The sequence below is a fragment of the Hypanus sabinus genome, chromosome 6 (genome assembly GCF_030144855.1).
Source record: "Hypanus sabinus isolate sHypSab1 chromosome 6, sHypSab1.hap1, whole genome shotgun sequence".
Taxonomy (NCBI): domain Eukaryota; kingdom Metazoa; phylum Chordata; class Chondrichthyes; order Myliobatiformes; family Dasyatidae; genus Hypanus; species Hypanus sabinus.
The window spans coordinates 96,015,938-96,038,818 of NC_082711.1; the positions used below are offsets into that span (position 1 = coordinate 96,015,938).

At 43.6% G+C, this 22,881-nt stretch overlaps 1 protein-coding gene across 11 annotated transcripts in view; it reads right to left on the bottom strand.

Moving 5' to 3' along the window:
* dgkb (diacylglycerol kinase, beta) overlaps positions 1-22,881 on the bottom strand; it is a 797,915-nt gene that overhangs the window by 445,728 nt on the left and 329,306 nt on the right. For all 11 annotated transcript variants that reach the window (XR_009512720.1, XM_059972636.1, XM_059972640.1 and 8 more), the window contains one exon: positions 8,372-8,488. Coding sequence is in view for 10 of the 11 variants with exons in the window: in XM_059972636.1 (XP_059828619.1) it covers positions 8,372-8,488 (117 nt within the window). In the remaining variant the exon portion in view is untranslated. The remainder of the gene's footprint in view (positions 1-8,371; positions 8,489-22,881) is intronic.

Consider the following 22,881-nt stretch of genomic DNA (forward strand, 5'->3'; position numbering starts at 1 on the left):
GCCTGAGATTAGCCTTATCGTATTCATCATAGCAGTAGAGGAGGCCATGGAGCAACATGTCAGAATGGGAAGGGGGATTGGAATTAAAATGATTGACCACTTGGATATCCTGCTTGTTACAGATGGAGGGAAGGTGCTTGGCAAAGTGGCCCCCAATCTACATCAGGAGGTCTATTGCACCATTGCAGAGGAGGTGACATTGGGAGCACCAGATTCTGTAGGCAGCCCCAAAAGATCTGCTGGTGAATTGTTGCCACACCTGGACGTACTGTTTGGGGTTTTGAATAGAGGGTGAGGGAGGAGATGACTGGGCAGGTGTAACACTTCTTTCAGTTGTATGGTAAGTGCCAGGAGGGATGAATGGACAAGGGATTCACAGAGGGAGTGGTCACTGCAGAATGGGGAAAGTAGAGGAAAGTAGATAAAGGCATGTTTGGTGGTAGGTCCCATTCAACATGAACTTTGTGAAAAAGGATGTGCTGGATGTGGAGGCCAATGGGGTGGTAGGTAATGGCAAAGAAACTCTATCCCCGTTAAGGCCACAGGAAAATGGGGTGAGCTGGATGGCTGGGAAGTGGAGGAGATGTGGGTAAGGGTAGCAACAATCAGACCCATATTGTATTCTGACTGATGCCAGTATTGCTACCCAAGCAACAACTATATCATCAAGAAGAACTTAAATATATAAAAGACACCAAAGATCATAAACTTTCCACAGAAAGGATCAAAAAATGACACAAGAATGAAGACGACAAATTAGGAAGGGTGATGATAAACTTATTCGAAGAGGAGGTTTGACAGAGCCTACTGGAGAATAAAAAAGAGAGATTGATGGCAGACATTCCGGGTCTTTAAGGCTCAGCCTTGGCCTCCAAATGGGGAGAGCAGGCAGTGCGAAAGTGGCGAAGATATAGAAACATGGAAAACCTACAACACAATACAGGCCTTTCAGCCCACGGAGTTGTGCCGAGCATGCCCCTACTTTTGAAATTACTGGGGTTACCCAGAGCCCTCTATTTTTCTAAGCTCCATGTACCTATCCAAAAGTCTCATAAAAGATCTTATTGTATCCGCCTCCACCACCGTTGCCAGCAGCCCATTCCACACACTCACCACTCTCTGAGTAAAAAAATGACACCTGACATCTCCTTTGTACCTACTCCCCAGCACCTTAAACCTGTGTCCTCTTGTGGCAGCTATTTCAGCCCCAGGGAAAAAGCCTCTGACTATCCACATGATCAATGACTCTCATCATCTTATATACTAAAAGACACTCCCTTTTTGGAACAGCTTTTGTCCAGAGTACCCAGAGGAGACACACATGGTTGCAGGAAAAACAATCAAACTCCACAAAGATAGCACTGCTTGCTCGAATTGAATCTGGGTCACCGTAGCTGGGAGACAGAGCTCCTTTGCCAAAAATGACCGTCTAAGTTGAAATCAGTTCATTCAAGGCAGGCTGAGGATGCTGGGGGCTTTCCTTGACTTTTTAGTTCCACTTTACCAAATACATTTACCAAATTGGACATCACAGAAGGATGCTGTATTGTTTATTTTGAAAATATTATTATTAAGCAATTGTTCACAGATAGAGCCCACTTTGTCCCATCTGAATTAATATGCATCAGAAATTAATCAAATAAATAAAAGCAGTCTTGGGGGTTATTAGTATCAATTGAAAAGTTTATCTTTGAGCTAATGATACACTGTTTTGAACTTAACTAGAATCTTTGGGAGCTAAATTGGGACAGGTGGAACATATTATTTAAGGTGCTACCTACGCAAATGAGAACCAGCTTTGAAGTCCACATTAAATGCATACAATTTGTATGGACACTACACAAAATATTATCTTAGTAAAGTAAGTTTCAAAGAATTAGCTATCAGAAACTGTTAACACAAGAAGAACTAACATGTCATGCAAATTGATGGCCATATTCTATTTTTAGTCTATATTCCAAATTTTTCCTAACACAGCCAAGCATAAAATGAAAAATCTAATCACTCTTATCCACAACTAGTATTATTTAAAGTGATCTCAAACCACTCATGTCTTTAATTTCTGGCTTGTTTCTAAATTGTCACACTATTATTGGTCCTGGATGAGCAGAAATTTTCTCAGAAAATATTACAAAGACTGAAACTGTCAATAATCCCTGTCACCAACTTTGCGGTGTCACTAACAATGTTGCAAATTCAATCAGACTATTTGCAACCTTGGTGTTAAACTTGATCATGTTTCATGTACTTGATCATGTTTCACGTGCAACACAATGAACAGAGTATGCATTGCAAATGCCATTGCTGTTGCATATCCTGATTAAATTCTAATATTTCTGGATTGCTGTTCTAATATCACTCACAGTTTGCCAATAAGAGAATTCTAGCAGGTGATATGAAAAGCAGCTTCATTTGACTTGACTGCATTTTTAACCAACCTTGTTCAAGATTCCAGCCTGAGGGTATAATTATTTTTGTGTGCATTGACATGCCCTCCTATTGTTTTAAATGAGGGAACAGTAATGGAGTGAATCTACAGTGCAAATTACTGTTAACTTCCATTAGCACTTCCATAATTATCCATCACAATGTTAGACTATGCCCTGCTGAATGGTAGATTACAGACCAGGACCCTACCTAACAGTAAAAGCTATTCTGTGAAGCTTTTTAACAAAAGTCTGAATGTTTGTCTGCTTGTCAATATTGCAAAGTAAAGTTCCACTGTTGTTCCGTGGTGTCAAAGTATATGAAAAATAACCAAAGTCATTGTTAAGTAGAACTTGAAAAAGCCCCTACGAAGTTTATTACCCTGAAGGCCTGGGAAAGAAGCAACACACAAAATGCTGGTGGGGCCAGGCAGCATCTATAGGAAGAAGTACAGTCCACATTTCGGGCCGAGACCCTTTGTCAGGACTAACTGAAAGAAGAGATAGTAAGAGATTTGAAAGTGGGAAGGGGAGGGGGAGATCTGAAATGATAGGAGAAGACAGGAGGGGGAGGGATGAAGCTAAGGGCTGGAAAGTTGGCCACATATTTTAATTCCACATCCCATTCCCATTCTGATATGTCAATCCATGGCTTCCTCTACTGTCAAGGTGAAGCCACACTCAGGTTGGAGGGGTAGCCTCCAACCTGATGGCATGAACATTGATTTCTCTAACTTCCATTAATGCCCCTCTTCCCCTTCTTACCCCATCACTTATTTATTTATTCATTCATTCATTCCCCTTTTTTCTCTCTTTGTCCCTCTCACAATCACTCCTTGCCTGTTCTCCACCTCGCCCTTCTCCAGCCCTGTATCCCTTTTGCCAATCACCTTTCCAACTCTTAGTTTCATCCCTCCCCCTCCTGTCTTCTCCTATCATTTTGGATCACCCCTTCCCCCTCTCACTTACAAATCTCTTACTATCTCTTCTTTCAGTTAGCCTTGACAAAGGGTCTCGGCCCGAAACGTCGACTGTACTTCTTCCTGTTGATACTGCCTGGCCTGCTGTGTTCCACCAACATTTTGTGTGCGTTGCTTGAATTTCCAGCATCTGCAGGTTATCTTGTGTTCATGACTTGGAAAGAAGTATCCTTTACAGAAACTGGAGACCACATTGAAGATAAAAAGAAAGTAATATGGCCCCAAAACAGTGTTCTGCAATTTAAAAAGAAATGATGAATTTGTTCTTACCTGATCTGATCTCAGTCTGGCCATTACATTTCTATCAGTGTTCCTCATAATTTTTATTCCCTATACACCAAAATATGTCTATCTCAACATGAATATATTCAATGAATTGGCATCTGCAGCTCTCTAGGGAAGAGAATTAAAAATTCACAAAAATTCAGAGTAAAATAAAATCTCATTTCCAATTTAAAAGGATAACTCCATTATTCTGAAATGATGTTTCCTATTCTAGGTTCTCTCACAACTGTAAACATCCTATCAGCATCCAGCATATCAACGTCCCTCAAAATATTTGATGCTTTGATAAGCTCACCCTATTCTTCTAAACTATCATGTATGGACCAAATCTTGCTCAGACTCTCTGCAAGAAATGATCTCTTCATCCCAGAAAAGCAACCCAATAAATTTTCTCTGAATCATCTCAACAACACTTATATCCATTGTTTAATAAGTTTCACCAATGCCTACCACAAATTTATCAAAGTATTGCCACAATCCCGATTGATAAGTTACAGAACCTGTACCTCTGTACTTTGCTCTACAAATGAATCCTCAATTTTCTAAATGGAAGACCACAATGTGTGCAAATTGGTTATAATATCTTCTCCTCGCTGATTATCAACAATGGTGCACCTCAGGGTGTGTGCTTAACCCACTGCTTTACTCTCTATATACCTATATACATAACTGTGTGGCTAAGCATAGCTCAAATACCATCTATAAATTTGCTGATGATACAACCATTGTTGGTAGAATCTCAGATGATGACGAGAGGGCAAACGGGAGTAGATATACCAACTAGTGGAGTGCCGTCACAGCAACAACCTAGCACTCAGTGTCAGTAAGATGAAAGAGCTGATTGTGGACTTCAAGAAGGGTAAGACGAAGGAACAAGTACCAATCCTCATAGAGGGATCAGAAGTGGAGAGAGTAAGCAGTTTCAAGTTCCTGGGTGTCAAGATCCCTGAGGAGCTAACCTGGTCCCAACATATCGATATAGCTATAAAGAAGGCAAGACAGCGACTATACATTAGGAGCTTGAAGAGATATGGTGTGTTGAGAAAAACACTCAAAAGCGACTATAGATGTGCTGTGGAGTGCATTCTGATAGGCTGCATCACTGACTTGTATAGGGGGACTCCTGCACAAGACATAAATTTAGTTAGCTCCATCCTGGGTATAAGCTTACAAAGTACCCAGGACATCTTCAAGGAACAGTGTCTCAGAAAGGTAGCATCCATTATTAAGGATCCCCCACACCCAGGGCATGCCCTTTTCTCACTATTACCATGAGGTAGGAGGTACAGAAGATTGAAGGCACTCACTCAGTGATTCAGGAATAGCTTCTTCCCCTCTGCCATCTGATTCCTAAATGGACATTGAACCCATCAACACTACCTCACCTTTTTAATATATATTATTTGTTTCTTCATGATTTTTCAGCTATTTAAAATACATATACTGTAATTAATTTACTTATTCATTTATTTTTACTTTTTTTCTTCTATATTATGTATCACATTGAACTGCTGCTGCTAAGTTAACAAATTTCATGAAACATACCAATGACAATAAATCTGATTCTGATTCTGTCCTCTCTAACTTTGGAATTCACCTCTCTTTGCAAGAAAGACCAACCGTTAATGTGCTTTCCTGGTAACCTTGTGACTTTGTCTATTTCACCAATGACCAGGTGCTGTGTCTTACCGTGGCCGATGTGAGGAAAACACTATGCAGGTTCAACCCACAGAAGGCTGCTGGACCAGACAATATTCCTGGCAGACTGCTCAGAGGGTGCGCAGACCAGCTGGCAGATGTTCTCACTGACATCTTCAACATCTCCAAGCAGCACTGTTGTCTCAATGTACTTCAAGGCCGCCGCCATTGTCTCCATGCCGAAGAAGTCTTCAGTGTCCTGCCTCAACGACTACCGTTCCGTTGCACAGCCATCATCATGAAGTGTTTCGAGAGGCTCATCATGAGGCATATCGACCCTGCTACCCCACTCACTGGACCCCTTGCAGTTTGCATATTGTCCCAACCGCTCAACAGACAAAACCATCACCACCACCCTCCACCTGGCCCTCACACACCTGGACAAAAGGGACACGTATGCTTGAATGCCGTTCATAGACTTCAATTCAGCATTCAACACAATCATTCCTCAGCACCTGACTGGAAAGCTGAGTCTGCTGGGTCTGAACACCTCCCTCTGCAACTGGATACTAGACTTCCTGACTGGGAGACCTCAGTCAGTCCGGATTGGGAGCAGCATCTCCAACACCATCACACTGAGCACAGGGGCCCCCCAGGGCTGTGTGCTCAGTCCACTGCTGTTCACTCTGCTGACCCACGACTGTACAGCTCGAATTACATCATCAAGTTCGCCGATGACACGACCGTGGTGGGTCTCATCAGCAAGAACGATGAGTCAGCTTACAGAGAGGAGATGCAGCAGCTAACGGACTGGTGCAGAGCCAACAACCTGTCTCTGAATGTGAACAAAACAAAAGAGATGGTTGTTGGCTTCAGGAGGGCACGGAGCGACCACTCTCCACTGAACATTGATGGCTCCTCGGTAGAGATTGTTAAGAGCACCAAATTTCTTGGGTGTTCACCTAGCGGAGGATCTCACCTGGTCCCTCAACACCAGCTCCATAGCAAAGAAAGCTCAGCCGCATCTCCACTCTCTGTGAAGGCTGAGAAAAGTCCATCTCCCACACCCCCATCCTCACCACATTCTACAGAGGTTGTATTGAGAGCATCCTGAGCAACTGCATTACTGCCCGGTTTGGAAATTACACGTCTCAGATTGCAAGACTCTGCAGTGGATAGTGAGGTCAGCTGAGAAGATTATCATGGTCTCTCTTCTCGCCATTACAGACATTTACACCACACTCTGCACCCACAAAGCAAACAGCATTGGGAAGGACCACATGCACCCCTCATACAAACTCTTCTCCCCCCGTCATCTGGTAAAAGGTACCAAAGCATCGGGCTCTCATGACCAGACTGTGCAACAGTTTCTTCCCCCGAGCCATCAGACTCCTCAATACCCAGAATCTAGGCTGACATCTACATTATTTATTATTATGTTGAAATTTGTCCTCTACTCTGCCTGTTGTCTTGTTATTTATTTATTAATAAATTAATTATTGTACTGCCCTGCACTGTTTTGTGCACTTTATGTAGTCCTGTGTAGGTCTGTAGTCTAGTGTAGCCTTGAGGTGTCTCACTTAGTCTAGTGTAGTTTTGTGTTGTTTCATGTAGCACCATGGTCTTGGAGGAATGTTGTTTCATTTTTACTGTGTACTGTACCAGCAGGTTATGGTCAAAATGACAATAAAAAGTGACTTGACTTGACTTGACTGGACTTTGAGATTACCCAAGCCACTATGAAACTCAGCAGTTTATCTCTCTTTCTTTTGTCCCATCACCATTTTATTACAGTATTGTAAGCCATTTTTCCAATGTGACACCATAATTAAACTTCTTAGTTAAACTACAGATGGATCATGCTTCTTGTAGGGTCTGTTTCTCAAATAAATACATCTTATATGAGAATTAATAATTCCCATCTTAAAATATCTAAATACTCTGTATATGATATCTATCATTTTATTCTTTTATTTTGTAGTTTTCCTTGGAAAGATTGCCTTTACAATTACCTTTCCTTTTAAGACACTAGTTTTATTACCTAAATTTCTCACTCTCAAATTGAATATGAAATTCTATCATATCATCCTTTTTCCCAGAGAATCCTAAGATAACCTAAAATAATCTATTCTCTGGTTGCCTTGACAAGAAACTGTCCAAGTAAATGTTATGAACTTGTTTTCAAAGCATCTGTATCTTTGCAAGTTGATTGGCCAAATCTACTGGGGTGGTACAGGCTCCGGGCCTTCAGCTCCCTGGGTTCAATCCTGATTTCTGGTGATGTCTATGCGAAGTTTGCATGTCTACTCTGCGACTGTAACTTATCCCCACAGCTCCAGTTTTCTCCCAAAGACCTGCTGGTTGGTGAGCTGATTGACCAGTCTACATTAGCCTTGAGTGATGATGGAAATGTAAAGAGAATAAAATGGATTCCGTGCACAATTTCATAAATGGGTGCTTGATTGTTGGTTGAGACTTATTCAATCGAAGGGCATATTTATAAGCTATGATTTCAGATCAAGATTGCTGCAGTACATAATATTGCTTGCAAATCCTTACAGCTTTGTGAATTATACTTTTTCTTAAGGCTGGGAACACAATATTCCAGGGTACTTGACATATCATAAGAATATGCAGAAGAGTAAAATAAAATGTGCTGACTCTGTTAACAGAACATGTGGTTAGCATGGTAGGAAGAAATCATTTTGGTTCAGAAGATTCTATGTTGCTGTATATTAAGGAGCCTATTGACTTCTGTCTCTTCAATTTCTTATCCATATCCAAACTCATTCAGTATCTGGACTTCCCAATGGCCTTGCACTTTCTCTTCAACTTTTTGAATTTTCCCCTCCAGTGATCCTTCCCTCCCACTACAACAGTATATTGCATTCTCATGAGGGCATCAAGAACACCTCCCATTTGAACTGATCCTGTTCAAGTTTATGAACTGGCATTGTTGAAAGATTGCACTTTCCAAGTTTTTGCCTTCTTTTATATCCAGAGGCAACAGAATGACCATTTTCCACATTGTTGATAACGCACCTGCAAACCCTGCCCATCAACAGTGACAGAGTTAGCTCGTTGTATCTTGGTGCGCTCCTCTGACTTCTTGGTTTGCAAGGAATTGTCGTCTCTTCTTTTCACGGTCGTTTGCCTATCCTGGAATTCAAACAGAATGGAAACTTCAGTTAAGCTCTCATTTCTCAAAAACATAATAACATATTCTAAGAGATCGTATTTACACATGGCATCGCCTACCATCATCTTAGCAAAAGTTGCAGTTTTTCAACCAAAATGATGGCAAACGATCAGAACAAAACCTTAATAACTACTTAGTCCAATAATGTCCAACCAGGAGCTAGGTCTGTTGTCCTATGGTTTCTTTAACATCAATGAAAAATTTTACATATGTGGCGACCCATTTCCTGGCACATCCGAACTGGCTCACAATTAGAAAGCCTACGGGGGTTTGCGAGCACAGAGCTTTGGAGCCTCTGCGCCACGGGGGGCAGGTTGAGGGAGGCTTAAAAGTGAGGCTGAGGATTTCAAATAAAGTTTTTTCCTTCGACTGCAGTTACCAACTCCGTGTCGTAATTTTAGCGCTGCATGTAGCACACCGCTACAATTGGTGACCCCGACGGTCCAAACGATTTTTGGACCAGAAATGACTGACGCCGCCTCTGTTCATGCGGTTTCATTGAAACTGCCGGGTTTCTGGACACAGCGACCGAACCTATGGTTCCAGCAAGCCGAAGCCCAATTCCACGTTCGCCAGATCACCTCAGAAGACACCTGCTACTACTACGTGGTGAGCTCCCTCGACTAGGACACAGAGGCCCAGGTCGCGGAGTTCGTACAGTCGCCCCCGGCAGACGGCAAGTACACGGAATTCAAAGCCCTGCTCCTCAGGACTTTCGGACTCTCACGGCGCGAGCGGGCTGCCCGTTTACTGCACCTGGATGGCTTGGGCGACAGACCTCCATCGGCTTTAATGAATGAGATGTTGTCTCTCGCCGACGGACACACACCCTGCCTCATGTTTGAGCAGGCATTCCTGGAGCAGCTGCCCGAGGACATACGCCTGCTGCTGTCCGATGCGGATTTCAGTGACCCCCGGAAGGTGGCAGCCCGGGCGGATTTGCTGTGGAACGCCAAAAAGGTGAGCGGGGTGTCCATCGCACAGATCTCCCAGCCATGCTCCCAGCAGCAAACCAGTCCAGGCCCGGCCGCAGAGCCCGCCAACCCCCGGCCCAATGAACACTGGTGCTTCTACCAGCAGCGGTGGGGCGCAGAAGCCCGCCGTTGTCGCCCGCCCTGCAAGTTCCCGGGAAATGCCAGGGCCAGCCGCCGCTGATAGCTATGGCGGCTGGCCATCGGGATAGCCTCCTGTATGTGTGGGATAGAAGGTCGGGACGCCAGTTTTTGGTCGATACTGGTGCCGAGATCAGCGTTTTACCTCCAACGAGTTATGACACCCGCAGCAGGGCACCGGGTCCCCCCCTGAGCGCCGTGAATGGCAGCACAGTAAGGACCTATGGCACCCGTCAGGTGCAGCTACAGTTCGGCTCCAGCCAGTTCACGTGGGACTTTACACTGGCCGCCGTAGCCCAACCGCTTCTGGGTGCGGATTTTTTGCGGGCTCACAGCCTACTGGTCGACCGGCCCAGGAAGAGACTGGTACATGCCGAGACCTTTCAGACGTTCTCCCTGGGTGCAGCCCAGTTGCCAGCCCCTCACCTCGGCTCCATCAAGCTGTCCGACAACGACTTCACCAGGGTCCTGGCGGATTTCCCATCGGTTCTGGCACCGCAGTTCACAGCGGCCATGCCCCGACATGGCGTACAGCACCACATCCCGACCCAGGGACCACCCCTCCACGCCCGCGCTCGGCAGCTTCCCCGGACAAGCTCCAACTGGCGAAGGAGGAGTTCCAGAGGATGGAGGAATTGGGGATCATCCGGCGGTCCGACAGCCCATGGGCCTCCCTCCTGCACATGGTGCCCAAAGCAACGGGAGGCTGGAGACCATGCGGCGACTACCGCAGGCTGAACGAGGCTACCACACCGGACCGCTACACTGTGCCGCACATTCAGGACTTTGCAGCAAACCTGCACGGCGCACGGATCTTCTCCAAGGTAGACCTCCTCCGAGGGTACCATCAAATCCCGATGCATCCTGACGACGTCCCCAAAACGGCTCTCATCACCCCATTCGGCCTTTTCGAGTTCCTCCGCATGCTGTTCGGCCTGAAGAATGCCGCACAGACGTTCCAGTGGTTAATGGACGCGGTGGGACGGGACCTGGACTTCGTGTTCATCTATTTGGACGACATCCTCATAGCCAGCAGCAGTCGTCAGGAGCATCTGTCCCACTTCCGTCAACTCTGCGCCGGACTGAGTGAGTACGGTCTTACAATCAACCCCGCCAAATGCCAGTTCGGACTCGATACCATTGACTTCCTGGGCCACAGGATTAATAAAGACGGGGCAACCCCTCTGCCCGCTAAGGTAGGTGCGGTCCGCCACTTCTCCCGACCCACCACGATCAAAGGCCTTCAGGAATTCGTAGGTATGGTCAATTTCTACCACCGCTTCCTCCCTTCAGCTGCCCGGATCATGCGCCCCCTGTTCGCCTGATGTCGGGTCCGAGCAAGGACATTACCTGGGACGAGGAGTCCGCCGCCGCTTTCATTCAAATGAAGGAAGCTTTGGCGAACGCCGCAATGCTAGTACATCCCAAAATGGACGTCCCTACCGCCCTCATAGTGGATGCATCTAATACGGCAGTCGGTGAGGTGCTGGAGCAACTCATTGCAGGTCGCTGGCAACCCCTGGCGTTTTTCAGCAAACACCTGCGGCCATCCGAGCTCAAATACAGTGCTTTCGACCGGGAACTGTTGGCGCTCTACCTGGCAATCCGGCATTTCAGGTACTTCCTAGAAGGTCGGCCCTTCACCGCGTTCACGGACCACAAACCGCTTACCTTTGTGGTCGTCCCGCCAGCAACGCCACCTGTCCTACATCTCTGAATACACGACGGATGTCCGGCACGTCTCGGGTAAGGACAATGTCGTGGCGGATGCGCTCTCTCGCCCTACCGTTCATGCCCTTTCCCATGGGGTAGACTGAGGCGCTGGCAGAGGCGCAGCAGGCGGATGAGGAGATTCCGAGTTACAGAACCGCAGTCTACGGTTTGCAGCTCCAGGACCTCCCCATAGGCCCGGGTGAGAGGACCCTACTCTGTGACGTCGCCACCGGCCAGCCCCGTCCCGTCGTCCCGACAGCCTGGCGGCGCCGTGTTTTCGACTCCATTCATAACTTGGCGCATCCCTCCATCCCGGACGACTGTCCGAATGGTTTCCAGCAGGTTCGTTTGGCACAGACTCCGCAAACAGGTCAGTGAATGGGCCAAAACGTGCATGCACTGCCAGACGGCCAAGGTGCAGCGGCACACCAAAGCCCCACCGCAGCAGTTCCATCCCACCCACCGGCGTTTCGACCACATTCAAGTGGATATCGTGGGCCCCCTGCCAGTATCACGATGAGTGCGGCACCTCCTGACTATCGTGGACCGGTTCACAAGATGGCCAGAGGTGGTCCCGCTCACCGACACCACCTCCGAATCTTGCGCCCGAGCCCTGATCGCCACCTGGATATCTCGCTTTGGTGTACCGGCCCACATTACCTCCGACAGAGGCGCCCAGTTCACCTCCAGCCTGTGGTCAGCTATGGCCAGCCTTTTGGGGACTCAGCTGCACCACACAACTGCCTACCACCCACAGTCGAACGGGCTAGTGGAGCGTTCCCACCGTCACCTGAAGTTGGCCCTCATGGCCCGCCTGCGAGGAGCCAACTGGGCGGACGAGCTTCCCTGGGTCCTACTCGGCATCTGCACAGCGCCCAAGGACGACCTGCATGCCTCGTCGGCTGAGTTGGTATTCGGCGCGCCCCTGGTCGTCCCCGGGGAGTTCCTACCAGCCCCATGGGGGCAAGAGGAAGATCCCGCAGCAGTCCTGGGCAGACTACGCGAGAAGCTCGGGCACGGGCGGAACCCGACCTGCGTACCCAAAGACCTGCAGAACTGTAAGTTTGTGTTTGTACGAAGGGGCGGGCATCGGCCACCGCTGCAGCGGCCATACAAGGGGCCGTTTATGGTGCTCCGGAGCAACGGGTCCACGTTCGTGCTGGACGTTGGGGGGAAAGAGGAGGTTTTCACGGTGGACCGCCTCAAACCGGCCCATGTGGACCTGGCATAACCGGCCGAGTTTCCGCCACCTCGGCACAGAGGCCGACCTCCCAAGCAGTTTCTGGCCCAGACTGTGGACATTGGGGGGTGTATCGCCGGTACTGGGGGGGGGGTTATGTGGCGACCCATTTCCTGGCACATCCGAACCGGCTCACAATTAGATAGCCTACGGGGGTTTGCGAGCACAGAGCTTTGGAGCCTCTGCGCCACGGGGGGCAGGTTGAGGGAGGCTTAAAAGTGAGGCTGAGGATTTCGAATAAAGTTTTTTCCTTCGACTGCAGTTACCGACTCCGTGTCGTAATTTTAGCGCTGCGTGTAGCACACCGCTACACAAATTTCATGACATATGCCGGTGGTATTAAATCTGATTCTGATTCTGAAGATGTTTCTGATACACAAGATGGGAACTGAGAACCGCAGGAAGGAGTCCTCTATATATTCAAATTATTCTAAACCATACTCTCATTCTTGTGGTTACTAACAGAACATAACTCATTTGTATAAATAACGGCACTGGAAACACCTTTTGTTTCTCTGTATGTTTAGGCTCTGTATGATAGGTCCCAATTTATCATCTCCCTGAACACTGACTCGTGGACATTATGGCAGGTCTGACAGGCCCCTGCACCAACATTTACAGGACATTTCCAAGACCAACTGCCTGAGCTTACTCCAGAGCTTATTCATCACTACCCCAGATGTGTGTGTGTGCTAGTGGGTGGGGATTGTGAATCAAGGATGCCTGCTCTATGCAAGAGCCAATCCACAACATTCTAAAAACAAAATGCACCATCTTTAAAAGTCTAAAATGGCTCACTATTTTGGCCTAATGTGTAAAGCCTAAATCCAGTCTGCACTTTTTGTCACTGGGTATTTAGGGTACATATAACAACATAGAAGGAAGCTACTCAGTCCATTGAAGCCACACTGGTTTCCAGCAGAATAATCCCATCAGCCTAGGGTAAATTTTACAGTATACAAGAAACTTGTCCGCACATCTTCAGGATGTGTGAGAAAATTAGAGCATCTGTGGTAAACCCATGTAGTCACAAATTCTGAACTGACAGCGCCTGCATTCAGAATCAAACATGGATCCCTGTAGAAAAAGTCAGTAAAATTTACGGCTGTACATTTCTGAGTGCATAATAGTTTAGAAAATATGAACTCTTATTAACAGTACTTGAGTTGATAGTACTTGAATCCTGCTGAAGGGTCTCGCCCGAAATGTCGGCTGCACTCTTCCATAGATGCTGCCTGGCCTGCTAAGTTCTTCCAGCATTTTGCTTCAAATTCCAGCATCTGAAGAATTCCTCTTGTTTGTGATTGAGTTGATAACATCTTTGTTCAAGGATGCAAGTTCACGTTTTGCCATGGAGAGCTGAGCTTAATTAATGTATGGCAATAATCCACTTCAAGCATTGAAGCAACACTGTCAGAACTATTGTCCTCAGATGGGATGTTTAAGCTGAGGCCCTGTTTTTGCCCTTTTAGCTAGCTGCAAAATATAGTAAGCCACAAATTTGAAGAGGAAAATGTGAACTATCTGCTGTGTCCTGTCCGATGTTTATTTGTAGGAGCTTACTGTGTGCAAATTCTCTGCTGTATTATTTTAAAATCACTATACTTCAAGAAAACAACCAACTGTAACAAAAATTTAACAGAACTTATAGCCTTACTTTCCAAGTTTGGGAATTTGCATTTATCTTATAAAAGTGGTCCTTCAACCAGCTGATAATGTATTTGAATCCAACCACACCAAGCTATGAATTTGCATGAATTCTGAGTGGGCTAGATTTGGCAAAACCACAAGGAGGATTTAAACTCAAATTTTAGCCTCACATTCATGAAACATGAAACTCTTGTCTGGGCAAGATAACTCTGGATCTAGTCAGAAATTGCAAACGTGTTACTGTTTAGCTAAGCCCCATATTGCTGTTAGTTTGGGACCAACATCTAAATGATATGTAAGATTACTTATGAAAGACAAAGGTTTATCCTAACCTTCAATTAAATCCAGGATAATCATTTGCAATACCCAATATTCTGGTCTGAGACTCAACAGGCTCAGACTTTACAAAACCATTATTTCTTCAGCAGAAACTTCAAACAAAATAATTCAGCAGCTACTTATTCTCTCTTTGTTTGCTATCTTTGGCCAGGCCTATGAAAACTATTAGTACTGCCTAGTTGAAATGAACCAGTGTACCGCACACAATCCAAAAGTCAAACTTCACTTAAAATTAATTAAATGCTTCCTTTTAAACACAAACAAGCATATTACTAGTTTAAGTTTTGATTTAGTTGTGATGGGCAGAGCTACAATGGCGGTAGGCAGCGACTATTTTGAACTCATCTGCAGAAACAGCTGAATTTCTGCATTTAATGTCTCTCATTTTCCTTTACATGGTGGATGGGTTCTGTCAAAGAACCAGACTTAGAGTTACACTCAGTCCTTTGTAGCAATGGGACTCACTCCTGGGGCTCACCAACCGTCCATTTTTTGATATCCCAATGATGTGAACTAGATGAGTGCGCCTTGGAGATTCCAAGGATTTGTGGTCCTGTGGACAAGCTGATTCTATGCTTCCTCCATCCCTCCCCCTCTCCCTCTCACACTGGTGTAGGAACTGGAGGACTCAGGATAAAAGAGCTGACTTCAGCACTGTAAATCAGCAAGATTTTTTTTGTCTTGTTAGTCTCTCCACTCATTCTGTGACACCTATCTGTCAGTTCATTAGGGAGAGAGAGAGCCGTGGTATGATGCATTGTCAGGTGAATGGTTGTTTTTTATTGTACTGCAGGTCATGGTCTTTCTTGGGAGCTTTGCTCTTGCTTGCTTGGGGGGTGAATGGTGGTGAGGCTTTTTGCTGAAATAAGTAGGGGGAGGGTTGATGCTCTGCTCCTGCTTGTGCATGCAGGGGTAGGGGGCTTTCGGGTTCTAAAATATTTACTATTGCCCAGTCATTGGGGCACTCTTCTGTTTTCATGGATGTCTGTGAAGAACAAGAATTTCAGGTTGTATATCTCTGATATTAAATGGAACTACTGAATAACACAAAAGATAATATCCATCCAAAATCAACTTACTTAGAAGCAGTATTAAGGCTGGATCACAATATTATGCTCCACCTTACTGTTGATATGTATCTTTGTGTGTTTTTAAATACAAAACATTCATGTATCAGAAATTACCTTAACCAGGCAGTTTCTCAGTCTGCCTTCAATAAGGTATCAGACAAAAATGTTACATAAAGAACAATATGAATATCACGAACCCCTGGTTTATGCCATAGCACCATTTTTATTATTTATTCATTTTTCAGGATGAGAGCATGACTAGAAATGACAGCATTTGTTGTCCATTTCTAAATACCTTTGAGAAGTTGGAAATGAGCGTTCTTCATGAAATGTTGCGGTCTGTAAGGTGAGGATATTCCCACAACATAGTTATATCTATTCTGAGTGCTGATGAAGGAATGACGATACATTTCCAAGTCAAAATTGGGTACACTTTAAGGGGAAACTTCATATGGTGATCATCCTATGTGCCTGCTGTCCTTACTCTTTTTGTTGATATGGTTCATAAATTTAGCATGTTTTCTTGGAGTGCAATTGCAATTCACTTTGTACATGGTCAATATTACAGCTATATTGCATTACCGATTGATGAAATGCCATGCATCAGATAGTGTTGAGCTTCTCATAAAGTGATGATGCACTCTTTCAGGAAAGCACAGAATACTTTATCACTCACCTAACAGATATTGTTGTTTTTCTAAGTTTGTTGATGACACTAGGCTAAGCGAACTGCAATTATGGAGAAGTATGGAGGCTTCAAGAAAATATAGACAACATTGATGAGTAGGCAGATGATATATAATGCAGAAACATGTGAGGCCATCTACTTTTATGCACAAAGTAGAAAACCAGGTCATTTTATAAATGATTAGAAATTAAGTAAAAGTGGCATAGATGTGATTATGTAGCCTAAATGCATGTAAAACAGGTGAATATCCATTCTGAGATTACTGAATAATGAACTATGGAAGTTTTATTGCAATTGTATGGGACTTGATGAGACTGTACCTGCAGTTTTGATTTCCTTCCCTAATAAAGGACTTACTTATCACAGAGGCAGCAGTGCAGCAGAGATTCAACAGAGTGATCCATGCATGACAATTTGCCATATGAGGAGATAGAGTATAGAGTAGACTGGAACAATATTCTTTAAAGCTTAAAACAATGAGAGGTAATCTCATTGAAATGTATTATCTTACAGGGTATGACAGGATGGATGCAAAGGGAGGAACAATGTTTCCAATTGCCAAGGCATCTAGTAAGCTTCCAAAAGAAGACCATTTGGTACAGAGATGGGAATGTTCTTCACACAGAGAGTGGTGAATCTTTGGAATGTCTACACCGGAGGGCTGCAGAGCATCCGTCATTGCATTAATTTAGAACAGAGATTGATAGATTTCTGGGAATTACAGGATATGAGGATAGTGGAGGAAAGAGTGTTGATATAGATCATCCTTGATCTTGATGAATTGGCAGAGTGGGTTTTAAAGGCCAAATGGCCTACTCACTAGATTGCCTCCCAATCCACATGCTTTCATTTTGACGTAAATTAATTAGTCATGATTCATGCTGCACCACTGTTCTGACTTTATCTTTACACTTGTATCTAGCTTGACTAATAACCTATTGCTCATTATTCTGCATTATCAATGCAATATAATGTTTTCAGTTAAGTCTTTTAACTGACTTTTCTTTTCACCCACTCGTTATTTCAGATTTTTCTTATTTTGTTATATTAAAATACATTGATCGGTGCTTCCAACAATTTTCTCTGCTTCCGTTCCAGTTCCCAATTCCAGCCAACACAGACGGAAGAATTTCTGCCTTCAGAGAGTGATCAATTCTGCAAGCTAAGGGCTGTAGAGACTCACTTATTGGGTTCATTCAAAATAAGGATGAATAGATTTCCAAAGTAATGAAGGGTTATATGGATAAAGCGCGAAAATGCTTTAAGGTGGAAGATCAGTCATGATTCTCACACCATGCAGAGTAGGTTTGAAGAGACAGACATTCTTTTCTCTTACTTTATTATGATAGGAAGTCTTGAAGATTGTGAGGAGGCAGATTACCTTCTCTTTAGGTACAGTTTCCAGACTACAAAATATTTTTGACTTCATTTGCTTTGTCATTAGTCTCATTGATCTCAAAACAAACCTATCATTTTCAACCCTGAAGCAAGACATTTGAAATTGTGTAAAATCTCACATTTGAGCTGGTAATTCAGAGAAATTACCAGCTCAACACAGAAGTGCATAGTTCTAAAGATACTGAAGATAATTACTGAAGACAGTGAAGATAGAATTAAGAATAAAGGGAGGAGAGACCACAAAAATCAATAATTAGAATGGAAAATGGAAAAGATAGTTTTAAGACAAAATTTTGTATCAATCAAAATGCAACCAAACTCTGATAACCTACTCTCCAACTGTTCAGCCATTCCAAAGACTCAGCATCTGGCTCAATATGTACTATAACCCATTACCTTTTTATACATTATGAGGCCCTGATTCCCACACTCTCTTTCACTCACCAATGCCAAGTTTTCCTTTTCTTTTTATTCACTGGGATCTCAGTTGCCATGCTTCTTTGAAACACATCCAGTTCCACTACCTTCAATTCCTTAAAACTGTCCCAACTCTGACTCAGCATTCAACACCATTATGTTTTGTAACTCCAGAAGTTAATCAAAAGTGAAAAAACACATAGGAGCCCAGAGATATCTCTAATATGTTTCATTTTTAATTTAGTTAGTCACACACGTTACATGGTGTCATGACATATGCTATGCACATATTTTTACATATAACCCAAATGAAAAATGTAAACAACAAAAAATGCTTAATCAAACAATATAATTACAATATTACTCAAGTATTACTGAACTATTAAATATGCTATAGTCCTCCTTGCTTAGCTGTAAGCTCTCAGTCAATAAAGAGTGCATCTCAACTCAAAATCCAATGTATTGCTCTTTAGGAAAAATTGGATCAGCCTTATTGAGCCCAATAGCCTAATTTTGCTCCTACGTCTTCTAGCCTTATGGAATGTAATGCAAAAGCTATGGGATGTTCACTTCCATAAGACATGACTGCAATGATACTATAATATGAAGCATTACAGGCAAGCTTCACTGGACACTGTGGATCATAATGTATGAGTACAGTGTCTGCCATGACCACTTCCTATGTCTTTGGTAAACTACATCACACTTCGTTGTCCATTGCCATTGTCTCTCAAACTATAGTCATAATTTCATGAGGTGCAGCAGAGTAGTCAGATTTGTCAGGAACCTGTTATAGTAATTGACAAATCCAGAACAAGAACCACAACTGTGACATATCCTTTGGCCTTGAGGCATCTACCACTGCTTGAATTTTCTCAGCACACTTGTGTTGATGCCGTGACCACAGTAAGTGATGCTTGGTTTAAAGAATTCCATCTGTCTCAGTTATGTCTGCATTGCTGAACAGTTTTCATCCAGAAAGGTTTGCAAAGGCATCCTCTACCCAGGGCAAAGGGAATTGATCTACTTTCAATGCTGGGTTGACGGTGACCCTAATTTCACTGCAGATCCTGACAGACTCATCCTTCTTGGCTACTGGGATAACTGGTGTTGCCCATAGCTCCATTCAAACTTAAAAAAGTTTCCTCAACCATCATGCGACCTAGCTCACTAGCTACTTTATCATGGATGGTATAAGGAACTGGAAGGGCTTTGTAAAACTTGGGTGTGGCATTTTCATTTAACACTGTTTTATTGTTAATATGTTTAGGTCTTCCAGTTCCATCATTGAATACTGCCGTGGTGTAATTGATTATATTTTTAAATTCTCTTTCAGTTTATTCTATTGCACTGGATATGGTAGGCAAATGGTGGATGGATGTCCGATCAAGTTGTAATTGTCTCAGCTAATTGTGGCGCCGCAATGCTTGCCTTCCTGCTTTTACCCCATAAAAGCCCAATATGGCTTGTTAGTTGCTGTATTTCACAGCTATGGACCTCATTCCCACAGGAGTTATCTTTTCTTCAGCTGAATATCTTCAGGCTTTAGTTCAGTATCTTTGAAATGCCACTCAAGCTCATTTTGTGGAATTATTGAAATAGCCAAGCCAGAGTCCTATTCCATTTCAATAAATATAACATTCACTTCTGGTGTAAGCCATATTGCTTGGCTCCTGTTAGTTTTCACATTGTAGATCTCAAGGCTACCCTATCTTGCATCACTCCCAACAGATTTTTTTAATATCAAAAACATGCAGATTAGTGCTAGTTTTGAAACTGCAACTGGACTTTTTATCTTTTTTCTCTTCCCTGTGCATTCCATTTATTTTTCTCTGCATGACATGCTCTTTTTATCTGTCCTATTTTGTTGTATTTTCTGCACATTTTGTCTTTAAACTTCCATTGGTCTGGTTTATGTGAGCCACTGCAACAACAATAACACAATTTGATTGTCCAGACAAGTTTCTGTTTAGACATTGCAATTTTGTTCTTGCTCACTTTCATTCCTGACTGCAATTCAATTGCATCTTAATCAGCTGTTTCCATCAATACAGCAATTTCAACTGTTCTCTTAAATGCAAGTTGTGCTTCAGTTAGCAGCTATTTTTGAATGCTTTCTTCTAAGATTCCACAAACTAAACGACCTATCAGTGCATGCATCATTGAACTGACAATGCTCAGACTATTTCTTCAATCCGGGCATACATCCTGAAATAGACCCCTTTTGATTCCGCTTATGAAACCAAAAGCATTCTGCAATCAAAAATGGTTTTAATTCTACATGTTCCTGCATTACTTTCACAATATTAGCAAAATAGCACAGTTCATTTTGGCTGGTTTGGTTGGAGCAGTTAAACACCTAAGCAAATTGAATGCTATTCCACCAATCGCACACTACAAAACTGGTACTTGTTTCTCATTGGCTATTTTATTTGCTTTCAAATACTGCTCAATTTGTGCAACTAAATAAATTACACTTGTATTTATTCATTCTTAATATCACCCAGTATTCAATGTTTATGAACCCTTGAATTTGGTGTTTTCTTCCTCTTTTTTTAACTCAATCTTCTTTCCAATGAAAAAAACATGCTGTCCTTTTTTAAGACTCAAATGTCTGTTTCTCCCCTTCAAAGAAAAAAGCATACAGTGCTTTTTTTTAAAACTCAAACATCTCATTGCACTTCAACAGGTAAGTTATCGTCTCAGGTTCATTTTAAAACTTACTCTTCACCACTGTTATGTTTTGTATCTCCAGAAACTTATTGGAAGAAAATCACTGGAGCCCATGGGTAACTTGCGAATGAGATGTTTTTACCTTAGTAAGGCATGCATATATGACATGGTGGCATAATGACATATGTCATTCGACAATATATTTACAATATTACTCAAATATTAAAAACAGAACAAACACCATTATCACCTCAGTACTAATCAACAAATTCTTAAATCTGGGACTCTGTATCTCTATCTGCAACTGGATCTTCAACTTCCTTATTAGGAAACTATTGTCAGTATGGATCAGGAATAAGATCGCCAATTACTGATTATCGTGGGCACCACTGTGGCATAGCAGTTATTGTGACACTATTACAGCTCGGGGCATCAGAGGTCAGAGTATAATTCCGATGTCATCTGTAAGGAGTATGTATGTCCTCCCCATGAAGTATGTGGGTTTTCTCTGTGTGATCCTGTTTCTTCCCATAGTGCAAAGGCATGCCAGTTAGTAGGTTAATTGTTCATTGTAAATTTCCTGTGATTACGCTAGGGTTAAACCAGGGCTTGCTGGGCAGTGCGGCACAAAGGGCCTGAGGGGTCTATTTTGTGCTGTATCTCTTAAAATCTCCTCCTCATTGACCATCAATACGGTCACACTAGTGCTTAGCCCACAGCTCTACTCTTTCCACTGTTATGAATGTACCACAGTTCTGAGGGCCCGAAGGGTGCGGTGTAGCCCCCTTCTTTGTGAGAATCGCAAGAGCATTATTGGGTTGGGTCAGAGGACCCAGGAAATAAGAGAGAGACATGGCCATTGTCTCCTGGAGACAACGTTTGTGGATTGGGGACTATGCTACGTGCAAGCCCTCGGGCAAAGTGGGCTGGTTGAGAGAGAGATTGCATCACCCCAACCTGATTGACATCTGCTACCCTGCGAGTTAAGATAAAAAAGGGGCCGCAGGGACAGCCCCTCAGATGCACCAGAAGAAACGCTAGCGATCCAGTAATAGCGGGAAGCCATTAGAAGGAAGCCACGTGCGTTCGGTTCCCTTGCCTGGGGGCTGGTGGCTGGTACCACGGAAAATGACTTGGAACTAACAACAGGGAACCAACTCCCCCAACTCAACGGATTGGCCTCATAAAAGACCCGGGCAAGTTTAAAACCGTCTCTCTTAAACCCAAAGAGCTGCAGCTTGAAAGGACAGTGACTTTTATCTTTCCATCGGACAATACAATATCCCCTGCCTAGACAAACGATAGAGCTATTGCTTAATTGATGATTATTATTATACCCGCATTTTTAGATTGAGTATTGACGATGTATAGTATCTGAATGTCTGTATTAATCTTATTTTGTGCCCCTTAATAAATAAAGACTTTTAAAAATAGTACCATCAGTCTTCAACGAACCTCTCTATCTCTGCTGGTATGTGATCTAGTTACGGGAATTTCGTAACACCACACTCATGACTGTGTAGCTGGGGACAGCTCCAAAGGCATCTATAAATTTGCAGATGGTATCACTGTTGCTGGCAGAATCTTAGAAGGTGACAAGGAAGCACTCAAGAGTGAAATAGATTTGAAAAAACTGCAATATTGGTATCTCGGGCTGGCTATTTGGAAGCTTGGTTGATCGTTGAGCCTGGCAAAATGTTTGCAGAGGTTTCAGCTCCAATCAAGAAGCCATCATTAGTGTGTAGTTGAGGTGTTGTCTCCTCAGAATGCCAGCATATATACTCTTCTGGGCTCCGAATGCATATTGATTAGATGTTGTGATCTGATTGGCTGGTCTAAAACACTATGAACAGTTTAGCAGAAGATTCTGATTGGCTAGCTTTGAGGGAGGTCCATTGGAAGGGTTTGCTTTTCCATCCAGACCCTAAGATTACTGGTCAATTATAGACGTCACTTTTCAGGAAAGCAACCCACACCAGTCAAATTCTGAACTTCAATAGCAATCACCCATAGTGTCATAAACAAAGCTGTGTGAAGACCTTCTTCTTGAACA